We start from the raw sequence: 22038 nt of genomic DNA on the forward strand, positions 1-22038 counted from the left end.
CCCCACTTCTCCCTAGGTACCATCTATCCTTCTCATTGCTGCCAGAGGTAATGTTTTAAAGCCAATAATTGATCGTGTCATATCCTGCCCAAAACTCTTTGATGGTTGCTTTCTGTCTACTAAATACATCCTAAAGGCCTTAGCACAGCACATAAAAATTCCATAATCTTGCCCCAGTCTGTCTTTCCAAACTCATGTCCAGCACGTCCCTCCTCAAGTACCTTAAACTACAACCACTCGAGGTCACTTGCTTTTCCTCCGTGATATCGGGTATCTACGCCACTATGCTTCTGTTCATGCAACTTGGAATACTCTCCTCTGGCTTCTTGTCTACCTGCTTATGTCTACTTTTCTTCAAAGACCCTGCAACCCAGCCCCCAACCTATGCAGAGTTTCCACTCACATTTCTAGCCTTATGATGTATTACTTGCCCTTTTCCTTTACATTTCTATTAAAGACTTAATACAGACTAACTTTCATATCAGGCACTCTATCTTAAACATATTAGTATTTCTAGTGCTTAAATGAGCTAGATATGTAAATGATTACAACTGAAGTACATTTGTGATTTAGGTAAAAGTTAGACTAAACAACCAAAAAGTTTATTTCCAAATCCAAGATTTTCTATGCCCTTTCTGTATACCAAAATTTTATTTGAGACCCTTGCAACTATCATTTAACCTTGAAATTAACTCTGATTTCAAGGGGCCATTTCTACTTTAGCTTTTTTGCACAGGCTTCAGAAGCCAAGAATTCGGGCTCCTAGCAATGGAAGTCCAATGAGTGTAGTCAACGAGTTTCCGGAAGAGGTGAGGTAAGAAGCAGGAGAGTATATCGGAAAACTAGCAGAGTTCCAGGACATCTGGGATTGATTACTCCAGTGAGATGCCGAAGTCTGCAAAGAGAGCAATCCTTGTACTGGGTTTTGACATCTGGCTTTGGCAGTTTCCCCCATGGTTTTGCTCAGCAGTTCTTGAGGAATGAGATATGGGCTTGTTTTAGGGAAAGAAAAACCTTCTGCTACAGCAAAGTCCTTCAAAAGACTCTTCTTTTCCCCTTATATGGACTTTCTTGGTAGGTTTGGTTTCATTGTAATTTACAGAAAGAAAAATTAATTTCCAAGTACCTAAAGAAACTCATACCACCTAGGGTCTGAATTAGATCTCCTAATTTTTCCTCCTTCTATGAATCATTTCAGATCACCTAAAAGACACAGTAAATACTGGAAGGCAAAGCAATCTCAGGCTACCAAAGAATGAGATTCCAGATATTCTAAGTGTCTCTTTTTAAATACAAGCTGAGTAGAACTTCTGTTCAGTTTTGGGGAAACATCATGCATTTTTTCTCCGAAATTATACATTTTGTTCTTTTGGTTTCATTATTATTACCTTCAAAGCACAAAATCTACTTTAGATATATTCAAAGATTCAAAATCTCAAAACTAACTTATGGTATTAGTGGCTAACAATTATCCCTGATTTCAAATATTCTGAACTGTTGCCCTGAAAGCAAAAGGCAGTCTTCTGTGAAGAAGGGGAAGGAAGGGTGTTTTACGAACATTTATTGAGTGCATGCTCTGCCAGGCACTGTACTATGCATGTTATAGACATGATTTTATTTAAAACACCAACAGGCAGGGAGCAAAGTTTTCCATTTTGCCCTGTGGCTGCTCCTCTATATCCTCCTAACAGGAATTATTGACAGAGGCTGGAGAACGTCCTCCTCTGGGTAATGATAAAACAGGAGATAGCCTCCTGTGGGGCCCACCTCAGGTGTGGCTCTGAGTGAAGCGGGTGTGGAGAGGAGGGCTCAATGTATTCTCCATGGCATGACCTTCCCCACCTGTCTAGCCTGGTGAACCTGGTGAGAAGGGGACCGATTATCAGCCACCACTGGTGAACACATTCGGGGTCCTAACTCTCAGCAACAATGCACCTCTGTTAGAGGGCTCTCAGGGAAAAGCACATGGCCTTAGAGTCACACTTATTTGAGTCCAAATCTCCAAGACTGAGTGAATTTAGGCAAATTCCATTATAAAACATCAAGCTCCCTTCTGTTAAATGAGAGCTATCATACCGGGTATTTGTGAGGATTAAATTAAATACTTTATAAATAGGACCTAGCTCAGTTTTATGAATTTGGTATAAACTCAACAAGTTTTTGTTCTCTTCCCTCTTAGAACAGTTCAAGGTCAGTACTATTCTGAGATGAACAAATGTCAATGATATGCGTCATTGATAACGTCAAGGTTAAAGACTGAGGCAAGTCTATACAAAACTCTCTTTGACTTAAATTCTAAACATCTATAAAAAGAATCCAAAGAGGCTCTGTCATTATTAACTTTGGAGACTGTATCCTAAAAACTTGCCTTATGTTTAGGGACCTAGACTTTGTATGTTCAGCAAGAAAAATTATTTTAAGGTACTCATTTACTTTCTCTGAATCCATATGATACCTATCATACTGTGATCAGCTACAACCTTGTCTTGCAGGGCTTTTCTATAATGCTCAGCATTGAAAGGGGTATTATAAATACTAAATATTATTGCAGCAGACCCTATAACACTGGGGTCTATAAGACTGTAAGAAATCAACTAATTTTCCCAAGTATAGGATTTGCCCAAATTCATACACAGGTAGGATTTTGCCTTACTAGCAAGAATGAAAGAGGTGAATCACCCCTACCTGGTTGAATTGGGAGAGGCCATGCCATGCATATATACACATTGATGACATGGCTGATGGCCAGGGCCAGAACTCACCTCTGCAACAGAGTAAGGAGGCTCTTTGTCTCCCTGCTTTTACTGTGTTCACCTCCATATACAAGGATTTGAATCATCAGACACTAGGTGAGGTGAGAAACAACAGGTTAAAGAGAATCAGATAGCAAGCACCTTAATTGCAAACCAAACTCAGGAAAGGACCAGCGGAACTGAGATCTTGTCACAAGTTTACATGTCAAATACCTGCACTACATTTCATTTGTTTCCTAAGCTGATAACAAAGATGTAGCCTCTACCTAGGCTTATGGCATCCTAAATTTCCAAGTTAAATCCCTATTACAAATGGAGGATGTAGTCATGCTGTCTTAGTCCATTTCGTGTCTGGTGAGGGCCCACTTCCTGATTCATTGACAGCCATCTTTGCTGTAAACTCACATGGTGGAAAGGGGCAAGGAAGCTCTTTGAGGTCTCTTTTCAAAGGGCACTAATCCCATTCATGAACACTCCACTCCTGAGTCCTAGTCACCTTCTAAAGGTCCTATCTCCAGATAAAACCACAGCGAATATTAGGTTTCAACATATGAATTTTCAAGGGACACAAGCATTCCATCTATTGCATATGCCATCAAAAATTCATTGCCAGGTAAAAATCTATATGAGGCTCTCCTTACACTGCTTTTGTGTGGAACATGGTAAATCCTTACAATGTATGTGCTGTGGTCTTTTTTTATTTCAGAACATTTGTCTTCAATGACATCTCTGATTACTGCTTCTATTCCAATCATAATTTCTTCAGAAATACATACAATTCTTTGGCTGAATCACTACTTTGTCCTGCATACCAATTACTTTCTCATGAGATCCCTCTCTTCTTTCACTCTGCATTCTAAGAGAGCTTTTCAAGTTTGTTATATCAATCTTGATTCTTAAAATTGGCAGGATATTAAAACTGCCTCTAGAACTATTAAAAAAAAAGATTCTGTACACTACTCGTAAAACTTCTAATTCAGATGGTCTGGGGTGAGACTCAGGAATTTGTTTTTGCTTGTTTTGTTTTGTTTCTTACTGACTGTGCTGCAATTCTAGATTTGAGAAACAATACTCCAGTATCACTCCATGTTAAGCGTCTTCGTTATTTTCAATGTGGATTTGAATTTTATTAGACTTGTTTCCCTGGAACCCCTTCTCATTTCACTCATCATTTTTCATTTCATCTCATTTCTTATCCTCAGACTGTCATCCTTTCATTTCAAAGTTTTCTCTCCTTTCAGGCTTCTACCCCTATTACCCAGATGCCATCCGTGTGTTCATGCTTCCCTGGAAAAGCTATTCTGACTCCTATAACTTACTTTCAGGAGGCTTTCTTTTTCCCTGAATCTTCAAAATGCGTTCCCCTTTCTTCTGTTATTTACTATTTTCTGATCACATTAGGTTACCCTGAAATGAGATGAAAATCCCGGCAAACCTGATGTAGACTGCTTCTGACTCTACCCTCTGCTCACTTGAGTATTACTTGATCTTTACCAACTTTTCCTCTGACTTTGAAAAAACTTAGGTTTTATTTAGAGACATTGCCACCTATTTTACTAAGCCTTTAGATTCATTCTGTCAGTATACTGACTGGTTGAACACCTTTTGCCACACCCCACTGCAAGGGAACGAGCTCTCTGGAAGGGGAATGAGGACTTGGGTACGGATGGTTAAACAAGGTATTACTAATTCCACCCAACCTTGAAGTGTTTTCCAGAGATTCTGCCACTATCATACTTGGATTCCAAGATTAGGGTGTTACTCTTTTAAGACTCTTGTCCAGACATGGACTCAACAAAAGTTTCTGTGTCATATTCTCCCTCAGCACATCTAAGAAAGCAGACAATTTTCAAAAGATAACACATCACTTAAAAAAAAGAAAAGGAGAGAGGGAATAAAATAGAAGAGAAGGGAAAATACATATATACATGCATGCATATGTACATACATCCCTCCTCACATCCTGCTTACAAGCCCGGGGGAAATGTAACAAAACCAGTCAATAGTCACCTTTGTCAGGAGCTGAATTGCCTTTCTGGGCTCTCCTTTGGCAAAGCAGATCCTGCCCATGTTATACAAAATTTCAGCCACATTTTTGCTATAGTCACTGTAGCCGAATACCTGGGAGTTTAACGAAGCCTTTAGCAGTCTGTAAGCCTCCTAAGGGATAAAACGTTCTTAAAAAAAAAAAAAAAAATCAGCCTGGCAATTCTGAAGGAGCATGCTGGTTCTGTTCCCTGAGCTCTATGGAGAAGGCATTGTACCCAATGATGATATAACCCAGCAGGATCAGTCCGCTGTGATGTGCCACCTAAGTACTTTGTATTAAGAATTAAAGTTCCAAGCTTGTAATTAATAATAGTTAATTCATATGATACTATTTAATCTTCATGGCTGCCCTACAAGAGAGGTACTGTTATTATACTCATTTTACAAATGAAGGAATGGAAACTAATAACAGCTAAGGATCTTGCCCCAGATCATACAGCGTATGATTGGCAGTGGCAGAATTCCAACACCAGGCAGTCTGAATTCCACTGCCCTCACTCTTTTTTTGTTCACCTATTTTTTATTTCAAATTTTTCAAACCTTCAGAAAAGCTAAAAGAATAGTAAAATATCCATACAATTTTCACCTAGATTCACACATTGCTACAGTTTTGCCACATTTGCTTTATTGTTTTCTCTTCTTAAAAAATGATGTCTGTCTCTCTCTATATATACATGCATACACACATATATTTTTGTTGAAAATAAGTTGTAGTAATCAAGATACTTTACCCCTAAATGCTTTTTGTTTTGTTTTGTTTTTTTTCTTTTTCTTTTTTTTTAAGAGACAGAGCCTCACTCTGTTGCTCAGGCTGGAGTGCAGGGGTGTGATCACAGCTCACGCAGCCTCGACCTCCCAAGCTCAAACGATCCTCCACTTCAGCCTGTCAAGTAGCCGGGACTACAGTTGCGCACCACTCTGCTCAGCTTATTTATTTACTTATTTATTGTAAAGATAGGGTCCCACTATGTTTCCCAGGTTGGTCATGAACTCCTGGGCTCAAGTGATCCTCCAACCCTGGCCTCCCAAATTACTGGAATTACAGACAGGCATGAGCCATCGCACGTGGCAACCACTAAATACTTAAGCATGTGTCTTCTTAGAACAAGAACACTTTCCTACATATCTACAATAACATTATCGTTCAATAAATCTTACATCAGTACAACAGCGTTTCCTAATATATGCTCCATGTTCAAATTTCCCAATTTTTCCAATAATGTTCTTTACACCTCATTAAAATCTAGCATCTAATTATCATGTATTGCATTGAGTTCTCATGATTCTTTAATCTGTTACAGTTCTCCTGCCCTTTTGGTCTTTCATAACATTGACATTTTTGAAATGTCTAGGCCAGTTGTCTTTCAGCAAAGCTCTGTTAACTACTTACTATACAGCAAAAATAAATTAAGTATACACTGGAAATCATTCACAGGACAACAGTGCTTGTACTCATTTGCCTTCCCAATGCGCTTTCTTTAGGGAAGGTGAAGAGGTATTATTGCTGGCTCCCTCAAGAACTGCACATCACCCACTCACTGCCTGAATTATCTATGTTGACAGGTGCAACAGAATATTTCTTCAGAATTGGGTTGAACATGTAATCATCATCCCTAATGTGGCATGTCAGAACAAACATAAAAGGGATGTCAATTGCTGCTTTCCAGAAAACACTGCCAATAAATCAGGAATCTCAAGGCTACTACTGTAATATTTTTGCATTTTTTAGAGTAGGAAAGCATGCATATAATTTATTATTTTCCTGTTTATTTTTTTCAGTGTCTGTCTTTACCTCCTTGGTTAAGTTTATTCCTAAGTATTTTATTCTTTTTGATGCTATTGTAAATGGGATTGGTTTTCTTACTTTCTTTTTCAAATTGTTCAATGTTAGTATATAAAAATGCAACTTTTTGTTTGTTTGTTTGTTTTTTGTTTTTTTTTTGAGACGGAGTCTCACTCTGTTGCCCAGGCTGGAGTGCAGTGGCCGGATCTCAGCTCACTGTAAGATCTGCCTCCCGGGTTTACGCCATTCTCCTGCCTCAGCCTCCCGAGTAGCTGGGACTACAGGCGCCCGCCACCTCACCCGGCTAGTTTTTTTTTGTATTTTTTAGTACAGACGGGGTTTCACTGTGTTAGCCAGGATGGTCTCGATCTCCTGACCTGTGATCCGCCCGTCTCAGCCTCCCAAAGTGCTGGGATTACGGGCTTGAGCCACTGTGCCCGGCTGTGAAACTGATTTTTTTATGCTGATTTTGTTTCCTATAATTTAGTTGAATTTATTAGTTCAAACAGGTTTTTTGTGTGTGTGTGTGTGTGTGTGTGTGTGTGTGTGTGTGAGATCATTAGGGTTTTCTACATAACATCATGTCATTCTGCGAACAGAAATAATTTTACTTCTGTTCATATTTGGATGTTTTTTATTTAGCTTTCCTGCCTAACTGCTCTGGCTAGTACCTCCAGTACTATGCTGAATAGAAGTGGTGAAAGTGGGCATCCTTCTTTTGTTCCTGATCTTAAAGGAACAGCTTTCAGTTTTTCACCATTAAGTATGGTATTAGCTGTAGGCTTTGCATACATGTATGGACTTTATTATCTTGAGGTAATTTCCTTCTATTCTTTCTTTGTTGGCAGTTTTTTTTTTGTTGTTGTTGTTATCATGAAAAGGTATTGAATTTTGTCCAGTGCTTTTTCTGGATCTCAGGGTATCATCTGATTTTTATCCTTCATTCTGTTAAGACAGTATATCTCATTGATTGATTTTCGTATGCCAAACCATTCTTACATCCCAGGGATAAATCCCATTTGGTGATGGCATATGACTTTTAATATGCTGTTAAATTTGGTTTGCTAGTGTTTTGTTGAGAATTTTTGCATCTATATGCCTTAGGGATATGGACCTGTAGTGTTCTTATAGTGTCTTTTTATGGCATTGATGACAAACTCATTCTCTGTTTTTTGTTTTCTTTGTTTGTTTTTTGAGACAGGGTCCCTGTCACCCAAGTTGGAGTGCAGTGGCGTGATCACAGCTCACTGCAGCCTCAACCTTCCAGGCTCAAGTGATCTTCCTGCCTCAGCCTCCCATGTAGCTGGGACCACAGGTATGCACCACTGCTCCTGGCTAATTCTTTAATTTTTTTAGAGATGAGGGTCTCACTTTGTTGCCCAGGCTGGTCTCAAACCCCTAGGCTCAAGCAATCCTCCTGCCTCGGCCTCCCAAAGTGCTGGGATTACAGGTGTGAGTCTCCATGCCCAGCCATGATTGTCATTTTGATGAATTACTGGAAGAAGGTGGTTCCAGATGAATGAGTTTTATTTTTTATCCATGGCAGATTAAACTACTTACCAAAATATATATGTGTGTGCATGTGTATGTGTCTGTGTATTCCATGGGAACGATTCCCAAATCTTGTGAGTTTCTGTTATGGTCCTCTAGGACAGGCCTAGAGCCTCACATGAAGCTTGGAGGCAGGGGAATGAGCTACTTTTAAATATGGGAAATGTGTCATAAAATTCAGCAGTTTCATTCAAAAGTTACCAGGCATCTTCGATGTGCCAGTTAGTGTTTCAAGCATTGAGGACACTGCAGTGAACAAAACAAACAAAACTTCCTGCCCTCATGGCACTTGCTTCCTAATGGTAAAGCTGACCTGTCCATAGTCCTGCCTATGGTTTAGATTTGGAGCCACCTGGCACTCAGGTCCTTTGGTAGCTTTGTCCAGGAGCTTGGTATACTAGAAAGTACTTGGTTAGAAGCAGAGGATTATCAGGCATTGGTACTGGTGGTGGTACTGGTGGTTTATCACAACCAAGGTCATGGTATTCACTGCACCAGACTATAACAGGGATAAGCTATTAAATTCTGGCAAAGTATTTTCACATCTTTGAAAATAAAATTAATTATTAGATCAACCCATGGCATTGGGATCTCACATTAATCTTCTGAACTGGCCAGGTGTGGTGGCTCACGCCTATAATCTTAGCATTTTGGAAGGCCAAGGCAGGTGGGTCACTTGAGGTAGGAGTTCAAGACCAGTCTAACCAACAGGATTAAACCCTGTTTCTACAAAAAATACAAAAATTAGCTGGGTGTGGTGGTGGGCGCCTGTAATCCCAGCTATTCTGGGAGGCTGAGGCACAAAAATCGCTTGAACTTGAGAGGCAGAGGTTGCAGTGAGCTGGATCGTGCCACTGCACTCCAGCCTGGGCAACAGAGTGACTCTGTCTCAAAAAAAAAAAAAAATCTTCTAAACCAACAGAAAATATCATGGCCACAGAAAAAAAAGGTTGCAAATCATTATAAGGTTTTTGTCTTTACAAATGGCAATTAAAATTGAAATAACGAAATTGTCACCATTTATAAAAATGTCTAGATAAGATATAAAAAACTTTTTTTCATTCCTGGAATAAATTTTTACTTACTATGTGCCTATAACTCTACTCTTATACTGGTTTTTACATGGCCAATAAGACCATGTCAAATCTATCCATATTTCTCACTCGCCTGAGGAAGTATAAAGTTGGCTTGGTCAGATCAAAGTCATGTGGGATCTTATGACAGACAAAGGTCTTCGCTGTGTTCACGCTGCACTGAATATATAAAGTTCAAGTCAAAAGGTTTTGAATGATAGCTTAGACTCATGGGACTTCTAAGGAAAAAGGTCAGCAATAACAATTATTTTCTATAACTTTTTAAAATGTGAAAACAAAATTGCTGCTAATAAAAACCTATCAGATCAAGAGAAAACCATTACCGCAAAAGAAAAGAACTAGTAGCTAGATCCAAAGATGGAAGCCAATTTTGACTTAAAATATTAAATACAAAGCCAGAGATTACATGTGTCCTGGATCTGAAGGATCTCATGTATCAAGATACAAGAAAAATATTTTTTTACTAATATTCCAAGCCACCTAAGCCCTGTGTATTATTCCTAGTTTTATTTTATTTTTTTTTTCTCCAAACAAAACAGGCTTTATTTAGATCACCAAAAATAACATTTAACAGAAAGGGAACCATAATATTACACAACAAAGTATAGCTGTAAAATTTCAAACAAGAAAGGCAAGGCTGGCAGGACATGGTGGCTCACTCCTGTAATCCCAGCACTGTGGAGGCCGAGGCGAGTGGATCACCTGAGGTCAGGAGTTCAAGACCAGACTGGTCAACATGGCGAAACCCCATCTCTACTAAAAACACAAAAATTAGCTGGACATGGTGGCGCACGCCTGTAATCCCAGCTACTTGGAAGGCTGAGGCAGGCAAATCTCTTGAATTCAAGAGGCGGAGGTTGCAGTGGGCTGAGATCACCCCAGTACACTACAGCCTGGGTGACAGAGAGAGACCCTATCTCAAAAAAAAAGTTTATCAGAGAGGGAACCGTTAGAAGCAAACGTGTAGCTGCGAATTTTCTTTTGCCATCAATATCGAGTCCCTCTAAAATACTTTGACCCTACTTTGCGGTTTCCAAGTACAAACTAAACCTTGTTGGACAGAGTTGCTCAGTTTCATCAAAAGAATGAAACCAATTTGCAAAAAAAGAAAAAATTGATTAATGCTAACAAATAATGAAACAATGTGTTTCTTGCCTAGTTTTATCTGGGACCTATCTGATCTCCAGTATCTGAACTGTAAGATGAAAAATGCTATTGTGATCTAATAAACAAACTAGCAATTCTGTTTATGCATTGATCATATTTACCTGTTTTTCTCCATTTTGGACAAGCCATTTGCAAAATTCTTCAGTGGTGCTCAGTGTTTCAAAATCCTCTGAGCCCAATGTTGCTCGATATGCATTGATACTTTTTATGAAATATGTCTCAACAGCATCTGGAAAAATGGAAACAATTATTTAAGGCAAGCTGCTAACTTTTACAAATGTCTAATATCAGCTTTGGCTCAACTGACATTTTCATGGTTAAAGTCCATGCTTGTTCTCAAGCCAGGTCTCATAAGGACTCTTTAAAAGTCTAAGATGTTTTTTGTTTGTTTGTTCGTTTGTTTGTTTCAGATGGAGTCTCACTCTGTTGCCAGGCTGGAGTGCAGTGGTGCAACCTGGCTCACTGCAACCCACTGCAACCGCTGCCTCCTGGGTTCAAGCGATTCTCCTGTCTCAGCCTCCTGAGTAGCTGGAACTACAGGTGCATGCCACCACGCCCAGCTAATTTTTGTATTTTTAGTAGAGACAGGGTTTCACCACATTGGCCAGGACAGTCTCAATCTCTTGACCTCATGATCCGCCCACCTTGTCCTCCCAAAGTGCTGGGATCACAGGCGTGAGCCACCGCGCCCGGCCCTAAAATGTGATTTAATGGCATCAGATGATGTTTTGGTTTTTATTCTCCTTATAAAATCCATGGAATTTTTTGTAGCAAAAAAGAAAACTTCTGTCTGAATAGGCCTAATATGCTAATATTACAAATAACTACCGTATTCAACTCCCAGGTATATTGCAAGACTATATTTTTAGCTAAATAAAACTCTGATAGTGAGTGACGTTTACTGAAGTTCCTGTCTGGGGGGTTGGGAGGGAGTAAGTTGTGATTTTATAAGTATTTTAAATATATAGTTGTTATGGCTTGAAAATTTAATTTTAATGCTGTGTCTTTCCAAACATAACACATGTTTATATCAATCTAGAAAATACATAGAAACAATGGGAAAATTTTGCCAATACCATACTTTTCTTGTGTGTAAACTTATGGAGTACAAGTACAATTCTGTAACATGTATAAATTGCATAGTAGTCACAGCTTTTAGGGTATCCATCACCCAAATAACGTACATTGTACTCATTAATTTCTCATCATCCACCCCCCATCACACTCTTATGAGTCTCCATTATCTATCACTGCACGAAGCCCATGTGCACACATGTTTTAGCACCCATTTATGAGTGAGAACCTTGATACTTGACTCTCTGTGTCTGGCTTGTTTCACTTAAGATAATGACTTTCAGTTCCATCCATTTTGCTGCGAAAGACATGATTTCATTCTTTTATGACTGAATAGTATTCTATTGTGTATTTATACCACATTTTCTTTATCCAATCATCCCCTGATGAATACTTAGATTTATTCTGTTATCTTTGCTATTGTGAATAGTGCTGCGATAAACATACAAGTGCAGGAATCTTTTTGATACATACCTTTCTTTTCTTTTGGGTAGATGCCTAATAGTGGGATTCCTGGATCAAATGGTTGTTCTATTTTTAGTTCTTTGAGAAATCTCCATATTGTTTTCCATACAGGTTGTACTAATTTACATTCCCACCAACAGTGTATGAGAGTTCCCTTTTCTTTGCACCCTCACCAACATCTGTTTTTTGTTGTTTTGTCTTTTTCATAATAGCCACTGTGACTAGGGTAAGATGATTTCTCATCTATACTGTCTTGATTGCTGTGGTTTTTTTAGTAAGTCTTGAAGTTGGGTAGTGTCAGTCCTCCAACTTTGTTCTTCATCGTTTTTAGTTATTCTGGCCTCTCCATGTAAACTTCAGAATCAATTTGCTAATATCCAAAAAATAACTTGCTGAGATTATTATTGGAATTGAGTTGAATCGATAAATAAAGTTGGAAGAACTGACATCTTGACTACTGAGTCTTCTTATCTATGAACATGGAATAGATATTAAATAAAGATATCTCAGTTTACTTTAGTTCTTTGATTTCTGTTTTTTTCTTTTTGAGATGGGGCTCACTGTGTTGTCCAGGCTGGTCTCAAGCTCCTGATCTCAAGCAATTCTCCTACCTCAACCTCCCAAGTAGCTAGGACTACAGGAACACACCACAATACCTGGCTATTTCTTTGATTTCTTGCATCAGAGTTTTGTTGTTTTCCTCACATATATTTCACAAATATTTTGCTAATTTATACCTAATTATTTCATTTCTTGGAGTGCTAATGTCAATGGTATTGTTTTAAATCTTAAATTTTACTTGTTCATTGTTGGTATATAGGAAAATATTGACTTCTGCATATTAAACTAGTATCCTGAATCTTTTCTATAATCACTTATTAATTCCAGATTTTTTGTTGATTCTTTCAAATTTTCTAATCAATCTCATCTGCAAATAAAAAGTTATATTTCTTCCTTCACAAATATTATAGTATAGTTTTTATTTCATTTTCTTCTCTTATTCCATTAGCTAGGTCTTCCATTATGATGCTGAAAAGGAGTGGTGAGAGGAAACTGCCTTGTTCCCAGTCTTAATAGAAAAGCTTCTAGTTTTTCACCATTAAGAATAATGGTGTTGACCAGGCACAGTGGATCACACCTGTAATCCCAGCATTTTGGGAGGCTGAGGTGGGTGGATCACCTGAAGTCAGGAGTTTGAGACCAGCCTGGCCAACATGGCGAAACCCCATCTCTACTAAAAATACAAAAATTAGCCAGGCATGGTGGGGGCTGCCTGTAATCCCAGCTACTTAGGAAGCTGAGGCAGGAGAATCACTTGAACCCAGAAGGCAGAGGTTGCAGTGAGCTGAGATCACACCATTGCACTCCAGCCTGAGTGACAAAAGTGAAACTCTGTCTCAAAAAAAAAAGAACAATGGTGTTAGCTGCAGGTTTTTTTGTAGATGTGACTTATCAGGCTGAGGAAATCCCCCTGTATTCCTAGTTTGCTAAGAGTTTTTATCATAAATGAGTGTTGGATTCTTCCAAATGCTCTTTCTGCATCTATTGATATGATCATGCAATTTTTCTTCTTTAGCCTGTTGGTGTGATGCATTGATTGATTTTCAAATGCTGGACTGGCCTTGCATACCTGGGATAAATCCCAATTGACTGTAGCGTATAATTCGTTTTACGCATTGATGGATTCAACTTGCTAATGTTTTGTTAAGGATTTTTGCCTCTATGTTCATGAGATGTATTGATCTGCGGTTTTCTTTTTTTTTTTAATCTTGATAATCTTTTAAAATTATACTTTAAGTTCTGGGGTACATGTGCAGAATGTGCAGGTTTGTTACTAGGTATACACGTGCCATGGTGGTTTGCCGCACCCATCAATCCGTCACTTTACATTAGGTATTTCTCCTAATGCTATCCCTCCCCCAGCCCCTGACAGGCCCCGATGTGTGATGTTCCCCTCCCTGCATTCATGTGTTCTCATTGATCTATAGTTTTCTTTTAATATCTTTGTCTAATTTTGGAATTAGGGTAATGCTGGCTTCATAGATTGACTTAAAAACAGTTACTCTGCTTCTATCTTTTGGAAGAGATTGTCAAGAATTTGTTATAAGTTTGGTAGAATTCACCAGTGAACCCACATGGGATGGTTATTAATTATTGATTTGATTTCTTTAATAGAAATGGATCTGTTCAAATGGCTTAGTTTTTCTTATGTGAGTTTTGGCAGATTGTATCTTTCATGAGAGATTGACCTATTTCATCTAGGTTATTGAATTTGTGAGCCTAGAGTTTTTCATAATATTCCTTTATTGTCCTATTAATGTCCATTGGATCTGTAGTGATGTCTCCTGTTTCATTTCTCGTAATAGTAATTTGTGTCCTGTCTTTTTTCCTCAGCCTGGCTAGAGGTTTATCAATTTCATTGATCTATTCAAAGAATCAACTTTCAGTTTTGTTTTCTTCGTTGACTTCCTGTTTTTAATTTCATTGATTTCTACTGTAACTTTTATTACTTTTTTCTTACTTTGGAATTAATTTGCTCTTCTTTTTCTAGCTTCCTGAGGCAGAAACTTAGATTATTCATTTTAGATCTCTTTTCTAATATACAAATTCAATGCTACAAATATCCCTCTAAGCACTACTTTTGCTGCATCCCACAAATTTTACATTGTTTTCATTTTCAAAAAAATCTTAATTCAAAACATTTTAAAGTTTCTCTTGAGATTTCTTTTTATCCCACACATATGTGGGATATGTGTTGTTTAATCTCCAAGTATTTTGGGATTTTCCAGGTATCTTTCTGTTACTGGTTTCTAGTTTAATTCCACTGTGGTCTGAGAGCAGACATTGTACATTTTCTATTCTTCTAAATTTGTCAGGGTGTGTTTCATGGCCCAGAATGTGGTCTATCATGGTGAATGTTCCATGTGAGCTTGGGAAGAATGTGCACTCTGCTATCGTTTGGATAGAGTAGTCAAGAGATGCTAATTGTATTAAGTTGATTGATGGTGCCGTTGAATTTGATGATGTCCTTACTGATTTTCTGCCTGTGTGTTTGTCCATTTCTGATACAAGGGTATGATGGTTAATACTGAGTGTCTTGATTGGACTGAAGGATGCAAAGTATTGATCCTGGTTGTGTCTGTGGGGGTGTTGCCAAAGGAGATTAACATTAGAGTCAGTGGGCTGGGAGAGGCAGACCCACCCTTAATCTGGGTGGGTACAATCTAATCAGCTGCCACTGTGGCTAGGATAAAAGCAAACAGGAGAATGTGAAAAGATTAGACTGGCTTAGCCTCCCAGCCTACATTTTTCTCCCATGCTGGATGCCTACCCTCAAACATCAGACTTTGGGACTTGGACTGGCTTCCTTGCTCCTTAGCTTGCAGATGGTCTATTGTGGGACCTTGTGATCCTGTGAGTTTAATACTCCTTACTAAACTCCCCTTTATATATACATATCTATCCTATTAGTTCTGTCCCTCTAGAGAACCCTAATACAAGGGGTGTTAAAGAGTACAACTATGATAGTGAATTCATCTATTTCTTCTTACAGTTCCATCATTTTTTCCTGAAATATTTTGAAACTCTTGTTAGGCATGTACACATTAAGGACTGTATGTCTTCTTGGAGAACTGACCCCTTTATCATATGTAATGCCCCTCTTTATCCCTGATAACTTTCCTTGCACTAAGTTTGTTCTGGTTGAAACTAATATGGCTACTCTTGCATTCTTTTGATTAATGTTAGTATAGTGTATCTGTCTCCATCCATTTCCTTTTAATCTATGTGTGTCTTTATATTTAGAGTGGATTTATTGTAGACAGCATATAGTTGGGCCTTGTTTTTTGATCGCTCTGAAAATCTTTCTTTAAATTGGTTTATTTGGACCACTGATGTTTAAAATAATTGTTATTATAGTTGGATTAACATTTAGCATATTGTTACTTTTCTATTTGTTGTCCTTTTTCTTTGTTTTTGTCTTTTACTCTTTTCCTGTCTTTTGTGGTTTTGCTTTCTAAGTTTATTTATTTTTATTATTTTTTAAATTTTTTTAAATTAATTAATTAATTAATTATTATACTTTAAGTTCTAGGGTACATGTGCATAACGTGCAGGTTTGTTACATATGTATACTTGTACCATGTTGGTGTGCTGCACCCATCAACTCGTCAGCACCCATCAACTCGTCATTTACATCAGGTATAACTCCCAATGCAATCCCTCCCCCTCCCCACTCCCCATGATAGGCCCTGGTGTGTGATGTTCCCCTTCCCGAGTCCAAGTGATCTCATTGTTCAGTTCCCACCTATGAGTGAGAACATGCGGTGTTTGGTTTTTTGTTCTTGTGATAGTTTGCTAAGAATGATGGTTTCCAGCTGCATCCATGTCCCTACAAAGGACACAAACTCATCCTTTTTTATGGCTACATAGTATTCCATGATGTATATGTGCCACATTTTCTTAATCCAGTCTGTCATTGATGGACATTTGGGTTGATTCCAAGTCTTTGCTATTGTGAATAGTGCCACAATAAACATATGTGTTCATGTGTCTTTATAGCAGCATGATTTATAATCCTTTGGGTATATACCCAGTAATGGGATGGCTGGGTCATATGGTACTTCTAGTTCTAGATCCTTGAGGAATCGCCATACTGTTTTCCATAATGGTTGAACTAGTTTACAATCCCACCAACAGTGTAAAAGTGTTCCTATTTCTCCACATCCTCTCCAGCACCTGTTGTTTCCTGACTTTTTAATGATTGCCATTCTAACTGGTGTGAGATGGTATCTCATTATGGTTTTGATTTGCATTTCTCTGATGGCCAGTGATGATGAGCATTTTTTCATGTGTCTGTTGACTGTATGAATGTCTTCTTTTGAGAAATGTCTGTTCATATCCTTTGCCCACTTTTTGATGGGGTTGTTTGTTTTTTTCTTGTAAATTTGTTTGAGTTCTTTGTAGGTTCTGGATATTAGCCCTTTGTCAGATGAGTAGATTGCAAAAATTTTCTCCCATTCTGTAGGTTGCCTGTTCACTCTGATGGTAGTTTCTTTTGCTGTGCAGAAGCTCTTTAGTTTAATTAGATCCCATTTGTCAATTATGGCTTTTGCTGCCGTTGCTTTTGGTGTTATTATTTTTTTTTAGAGACAAGATTGCATTCTGTCTCCTAAGCTGGAGTGCAATAGTGTGATCATAACTCACAGCAGCCTCGAACTCCTGGGCTCAAGTAATCCCCCCACCTCTGCCTCCTAAGTAGCTAGAGTTACAGGCACAAGCCACTGCACCCAGCTCCTTTTGTGGTTAAATTGAGCATTTCATATATTCCAGTTTCTCCTTTTAGCATATCAGTTACACTTTTTTTTTTTTTGTGACTCTTTTTAGTGGTTGCCCTGGAGTTTTCAATACACATTTACAACTATTCCAAGTTCACTTGCAAATAACACTATACAGTACCTTATAATAACAAAATAATCCTAATCCCTGCCTTCTGCTCCTAATCACTGTTGTCATTCATTTACATGAGAATTCATAATTGAATACACTGTTGCTATGATTTTGAACAAACTTATTTGTTAGATTAAGAATAGGAAAAATGAGGTTTTTATTTTATGATCACATTTCTTCTCCAGTGCGCTTCCTTTCCTTATGTGCCTATGGATTTCTGTATCATTTTCCTTTGCTCTGAAGAACTTCTTTTAGCATTTCTTTAAGGGAAGTCATGGTACGGTTCCTGTGGAGATAGATTTCCACTCTGGTACATTGTGATTCTCTTTATTTTGCTGTCTCTCCAATATGTGGGGCACTGGTTTGCCATGTGACCTCAGTTCTCTATGACAGATCTAAGAGGAGTTAATTTTTCATTTTGCTTTTTACATGTTGTTTGGATGAAGTGATGACTTCCAAACTCCTTATATGCCAGAACAGAAACCAGAAATTTTTGCTCAGATTTTAGTGCTTATTATTTTTAATCTGGATTTCTGGGGTTCACTCCTGTGAACTTAGTGTTGACCCACTGATTTGGGCAGAGGTTGTGCTTAAATACCTTCAGCCTATTAGTCGCCCATCCTGTCAATTGATCTGTATGTAGACCAAAATGCATTCCAAGCTCTCGCACATTTCAAGTCTTCTTTGGTTGTTACTCTTTATTAGGCTCCTAAGTATCCCCTGCAGATGTATACATAGTTTTGTGGGTATCCAGGGATGTGGGGAGAGCTCATTTAGCTCTTCTGTGGTCTCCCCATTAAAATTTCTGATGCCACTCACACCAACCAGGACAGCAACTTGAGGATAGTGTCAACATGCAAACTTTCCTCTTTTCATTTCCTCCAGAGTTTGCCCCCTTTATCTGATAAACCTGTGGGTTTTTATCCCTTTCATTATATTAAGTCTGCCTTCAATGCCAGCAAAGCTGCCGGTTCTCCTGTGCAGCCCATGGCGATAACATTGCAATTCTCATGGACCGACCTGGGGCAGCGGACGGAAGCAGCCCCAGGCAGGACAGCCACAGATTTTCTCTTTTCTCAAAGCTCCAGCAGTTTTTTCAAAATAAATGCTTTGCAATTTGTTCTCTTTATCTACTTCCAGCACTATCAAATAGTTGTTTATGATCATTTTATTCAGTTTGTGTGACTGTATGTGTGGATGATTTACAGACCTCTTCACAAGTCAGTGTCTAGTGTCTGTTTACATTTTGATGAAATCTTACTTTGTAGTTTAATGTTTACCTAAATGTAACTATAAACAATAGTAGTATTTTGTGTGTCCTAAAAATGCAGCTGTTTTTCCTTAATACTTTTTAAAAATTAACCTTGATATCTACAGGTATAGTCCGGTCCTTTTTTTTTTTTTTAATTTTTTTGAGATATAGTCTCTCTCTGTCGTCCAGGCTGGAGTGCAGTGGTGCGATCTCAGCTCACTGCAAGCTCCGCCTCCCGGGTTCACGCCATTCTCCTGCCTCAGCCTCCTGAGTAGCTGAGACTACAGGCGCCCGCCACCACGTCCTGCTAATTTTTTTTTTTTTTTTTTTTTTTTTTGTATTTTTCAGTAGAGATGGGGTTTCACCATGTTAGCCAGGATGGTCTCGATCTCCTGACCTCGTGATCCGCCCGCCTCGGCCTCCCAAAGTGCTGGGATTACAGGTGTGAGCCACCGCGCCTGGCTTTTTTTTTTTTCCTTGGGACGGAGACTGGCCCAGGCCGGAGTGGAATGGCGCAATCTCGGTTTACTGCAACTTCCACCTTCTGGGCTCAAGCAAGTCTCCTGTCTCAGCCTCCCGAGTAGCTGGGATTACAGGCGCACGCCACCAAGCCCGGCTAATTTTTGTATTTTTAGTAGAAACGGGGTTTCACCATGTTGGCCAATATGGTCTCAAACTCCTGATCTGAGGTGAAACACCTGCCTCAGCCTCCCAAATTGCTGGGATTACAGGCGTGAGCCACTGCGCCCGGCCCAAGTCCAGTCCTTTTAACAACTACAAAATTCCATGTAGTGAATACACCAAATTTTCCTTTTACTTATCGATAAATATTTGGGTTATATTTTACAGTTACAACTAGTGACACAGTGAACATCTTTATTCATGTTTGCTTTAAATTTTACTAGATATTATCAAATTAGTCTCCAAATTTAATATCAATTGACACTCACTCCTACTAGTTATGAATAAACATACCATACATTTACCCATAATTTGCCAACTGCAAATTTATATTTTTAAACTTTTAAAATTTTCACATAGGATGGGTAAAATTCTGATCTTGCATTTTTAAAGATACGTACCATTTTAAGATATGTGACATCCTGCCAAATTGCTCTCCAGAGTTTTTATCAAATCTCATCAATCCTGGTGTTACCATTTTTAAAAATTTTGGCAGTTTGGTAGACAAAAACAGTAACTTTGCTTTTATTTTTTAATTACTAATATGATTGAAACTTTTTCCACAGGAATTTTGGCCTTATTTATTATTTTTAGAGACAGGGTCTTACTGCGTTGCCCAGGCTAGAGTGCAGTGGCAGGCTTATAGTTCACTGCAGACTCGAACCCTTAACTCAAGCAATCCTCCCATTTCAACCTCCTGAGTAGCTAGGACCATAGGCACGTGCTACTACACCCAGCTTTTCTTTTCTTTTCCTTTTCTTTTTTTTTTGTAGAGATGGAGCCTCAAAATTCCTGGCTTCAAGTGATCTTCTCACCTTGGCCTCTGTATTTTTTATCCAGGCCTTGGTACTTTTTTAAAGCCTATTTTTTTCTATGTAAATATAAATTTTAGCTCTTACATTTAGGATGATGATCCATTATTAATGTTTGTGTATGGCATGAGCAAGAGTCCAACTTTTTTTTTTGGCATGTGGTATCCAGTTGTTCCAGTATTATTTGTTTTAAAGACTATCCTTTCCATATTGAATTACTTTTGCACATTTATCAAAAATTAATTGGCCATAATTATATAGGTCTATTTCTGTACTCCACTGTGTTCCAATGACTCTGATCTCTGTGTCTGTCCCTTCACCAATATACCACATTCTCTTGATTACTGCTTTATGGTAAATCTTAAAATCAGGTACTATGATTCCTCCAACTGTATGCTTTTCCAAAACCATTTTAGCTATCCTAATTTCAAACTCTTCTTTTATGGTATGTCTTTGTGTGCTTAGAAAAGTTCTTTCCTCCAATTTTTAATTTTAGTATTTGTATTCTAGTTCTATATTTTCTTCTCGTTAATTTACATTTTTAGTTTTGATGCATAAAATGTCAGTCCACCTGGAATTTATCTATATTTTTAAAGTTAAAAATTAGTATATAAGAAAAGGATGAGGTGGCCTTGAAATCTCTCAACTCTATAAACATAAATGTTTGTTTTTTCTCACTTTAAAAAAAACCTAAAATTTGTACATATTCACAGACTAAATTTCTTATAACCATAAAGGCTACTTTTATAAAGCTCAAGTATATATGGAGAATATATACTGTGAACATAGACGAGGAAATCTTAAAAGGAGAAAGATGATTAGCTGAAAAACAAAGAATCAGGAAGTCTTCAATGGATATTTATGCTTAAAAAATAATTAAAAGAAAAAAATGTTAAATGACATGGGGAATACAAGCATTGAAAAAAGTAGGATGCAAAGCTTTCTCTATAATTCTGTCCATCTCTCTAACTAGAAAATAACATACACAAAAAGGTTACTTTTATAAGCAAAGAAAACAGACAGTTTTAAAATGATCAAATTACATTCTTCATGAAGCCTAAATTCCTCCTGACAGGCCACTGAATCCATCAGTGTCCATTAATCTGATCAAGCCAGCAGAGAATGATACATTGTCCTCCCTCACTGGTTCATTTGTGTCTCTCCCAAAGCCACCCACTTTCAAAAAGATGACCTTGCCAGACAAAGAACTATTGTTGAAGCATAAATTAATCAGTTGGCTTTCTCTGTAACCCCCAGTGTCTAACTACTGAATATAGGTCAAGAAAATGCTGCTAACAAACATTCTCTCTTGCAAACCAGAGGAAAAGAGTCAAGGAGACTGAAAGTGGAGGAGGAGATGGGGAACCAATGCTTTACCCATTTATCACTGGATTTCCTCATCAACCGATACTGCACAGCCACCTTCACAGTGTGTGTGATATCTACTAGTTAAGAAGATGAATCTTGCTGAGATTCAAAATAAATAAAGGATATAGAAATCAGATGATTTATTTGTTTCTGACATTCCAACAAATGTGGAGGTATATTATCAGGTTCAAATTAATGTGTAATTGATTTTGTATGAGACTGCGACTCACCTAATCTTTCCATTACAGGAATAAATAGCTAATTAGAATCATATATAGACTATTTGCCAATGTGCTTCCCTCATGCGACTGGGAAATAACTTCAAGGCTACCTCTTTTACCTACCCCTGTGCTGGGCCTCTCCAGACATGGCATAAGCTTTGGCCAGTAACGCACTCGTTTCTGCAGTTTTGGGGCTGACTTCAGTGAACAAAGAAACACAGATAGAATGAGCCTGGAATAAAGAAAGTCATGACAAGGTAAGCATCCAAGTGACAGTGTTCACTGTGAATTTAGATGAGATGTGAGTTTGAGTCCCAGCT

At 38.2% G+C, this 22038-nt stretch overlaps 1 protein-coding gene across 3 annotated transcripts in view; it reads right to left on the reverse strand.

Moving 5' to 3' along the window:
- TTC23L (tetratricopeptide repeat domain 23 like) overlaps positions 1 to 22038 on the reverse strand; it is a 65423-nt gene that overhangs the window by 7150 nt on the left and 36235 nt on the right. For all 3 annotated transcript variants that reach the window (XM_073014811.1, XM_073014810.1, XM_073014809.1), the window contains exons 8-9: positions 21842 to 21950; positions 10499 to 10626 (exon numbers count right to left, since the gene is read on the reverse strand). In XM_073014811.1, coding sequence (XP_072870912.1) covers positions 10499 to 10626; positions 21842 to 21950 — 237 coding nt within the window. The remainder of the gene's footprint in view (positions 1 to 10498; positions 10627 to 21841; positions 21951 to 22038) is intronic.

This window comes from Chlorocebus sabaeus, chromosome 4 (assembly GCF_047675955.1).
Source record: "Chlorocebus sabaeus isolate Y175 chromosome 4, mChlSab1.0.hap1, whole genome shotgun sequence".
Lineage (NCBI taxonomy): Eukaryota > Metazoa > Chordata > Mammalia > Primates > Cercopithecidae > Chlorocebus > Chlorocebus sabaeus.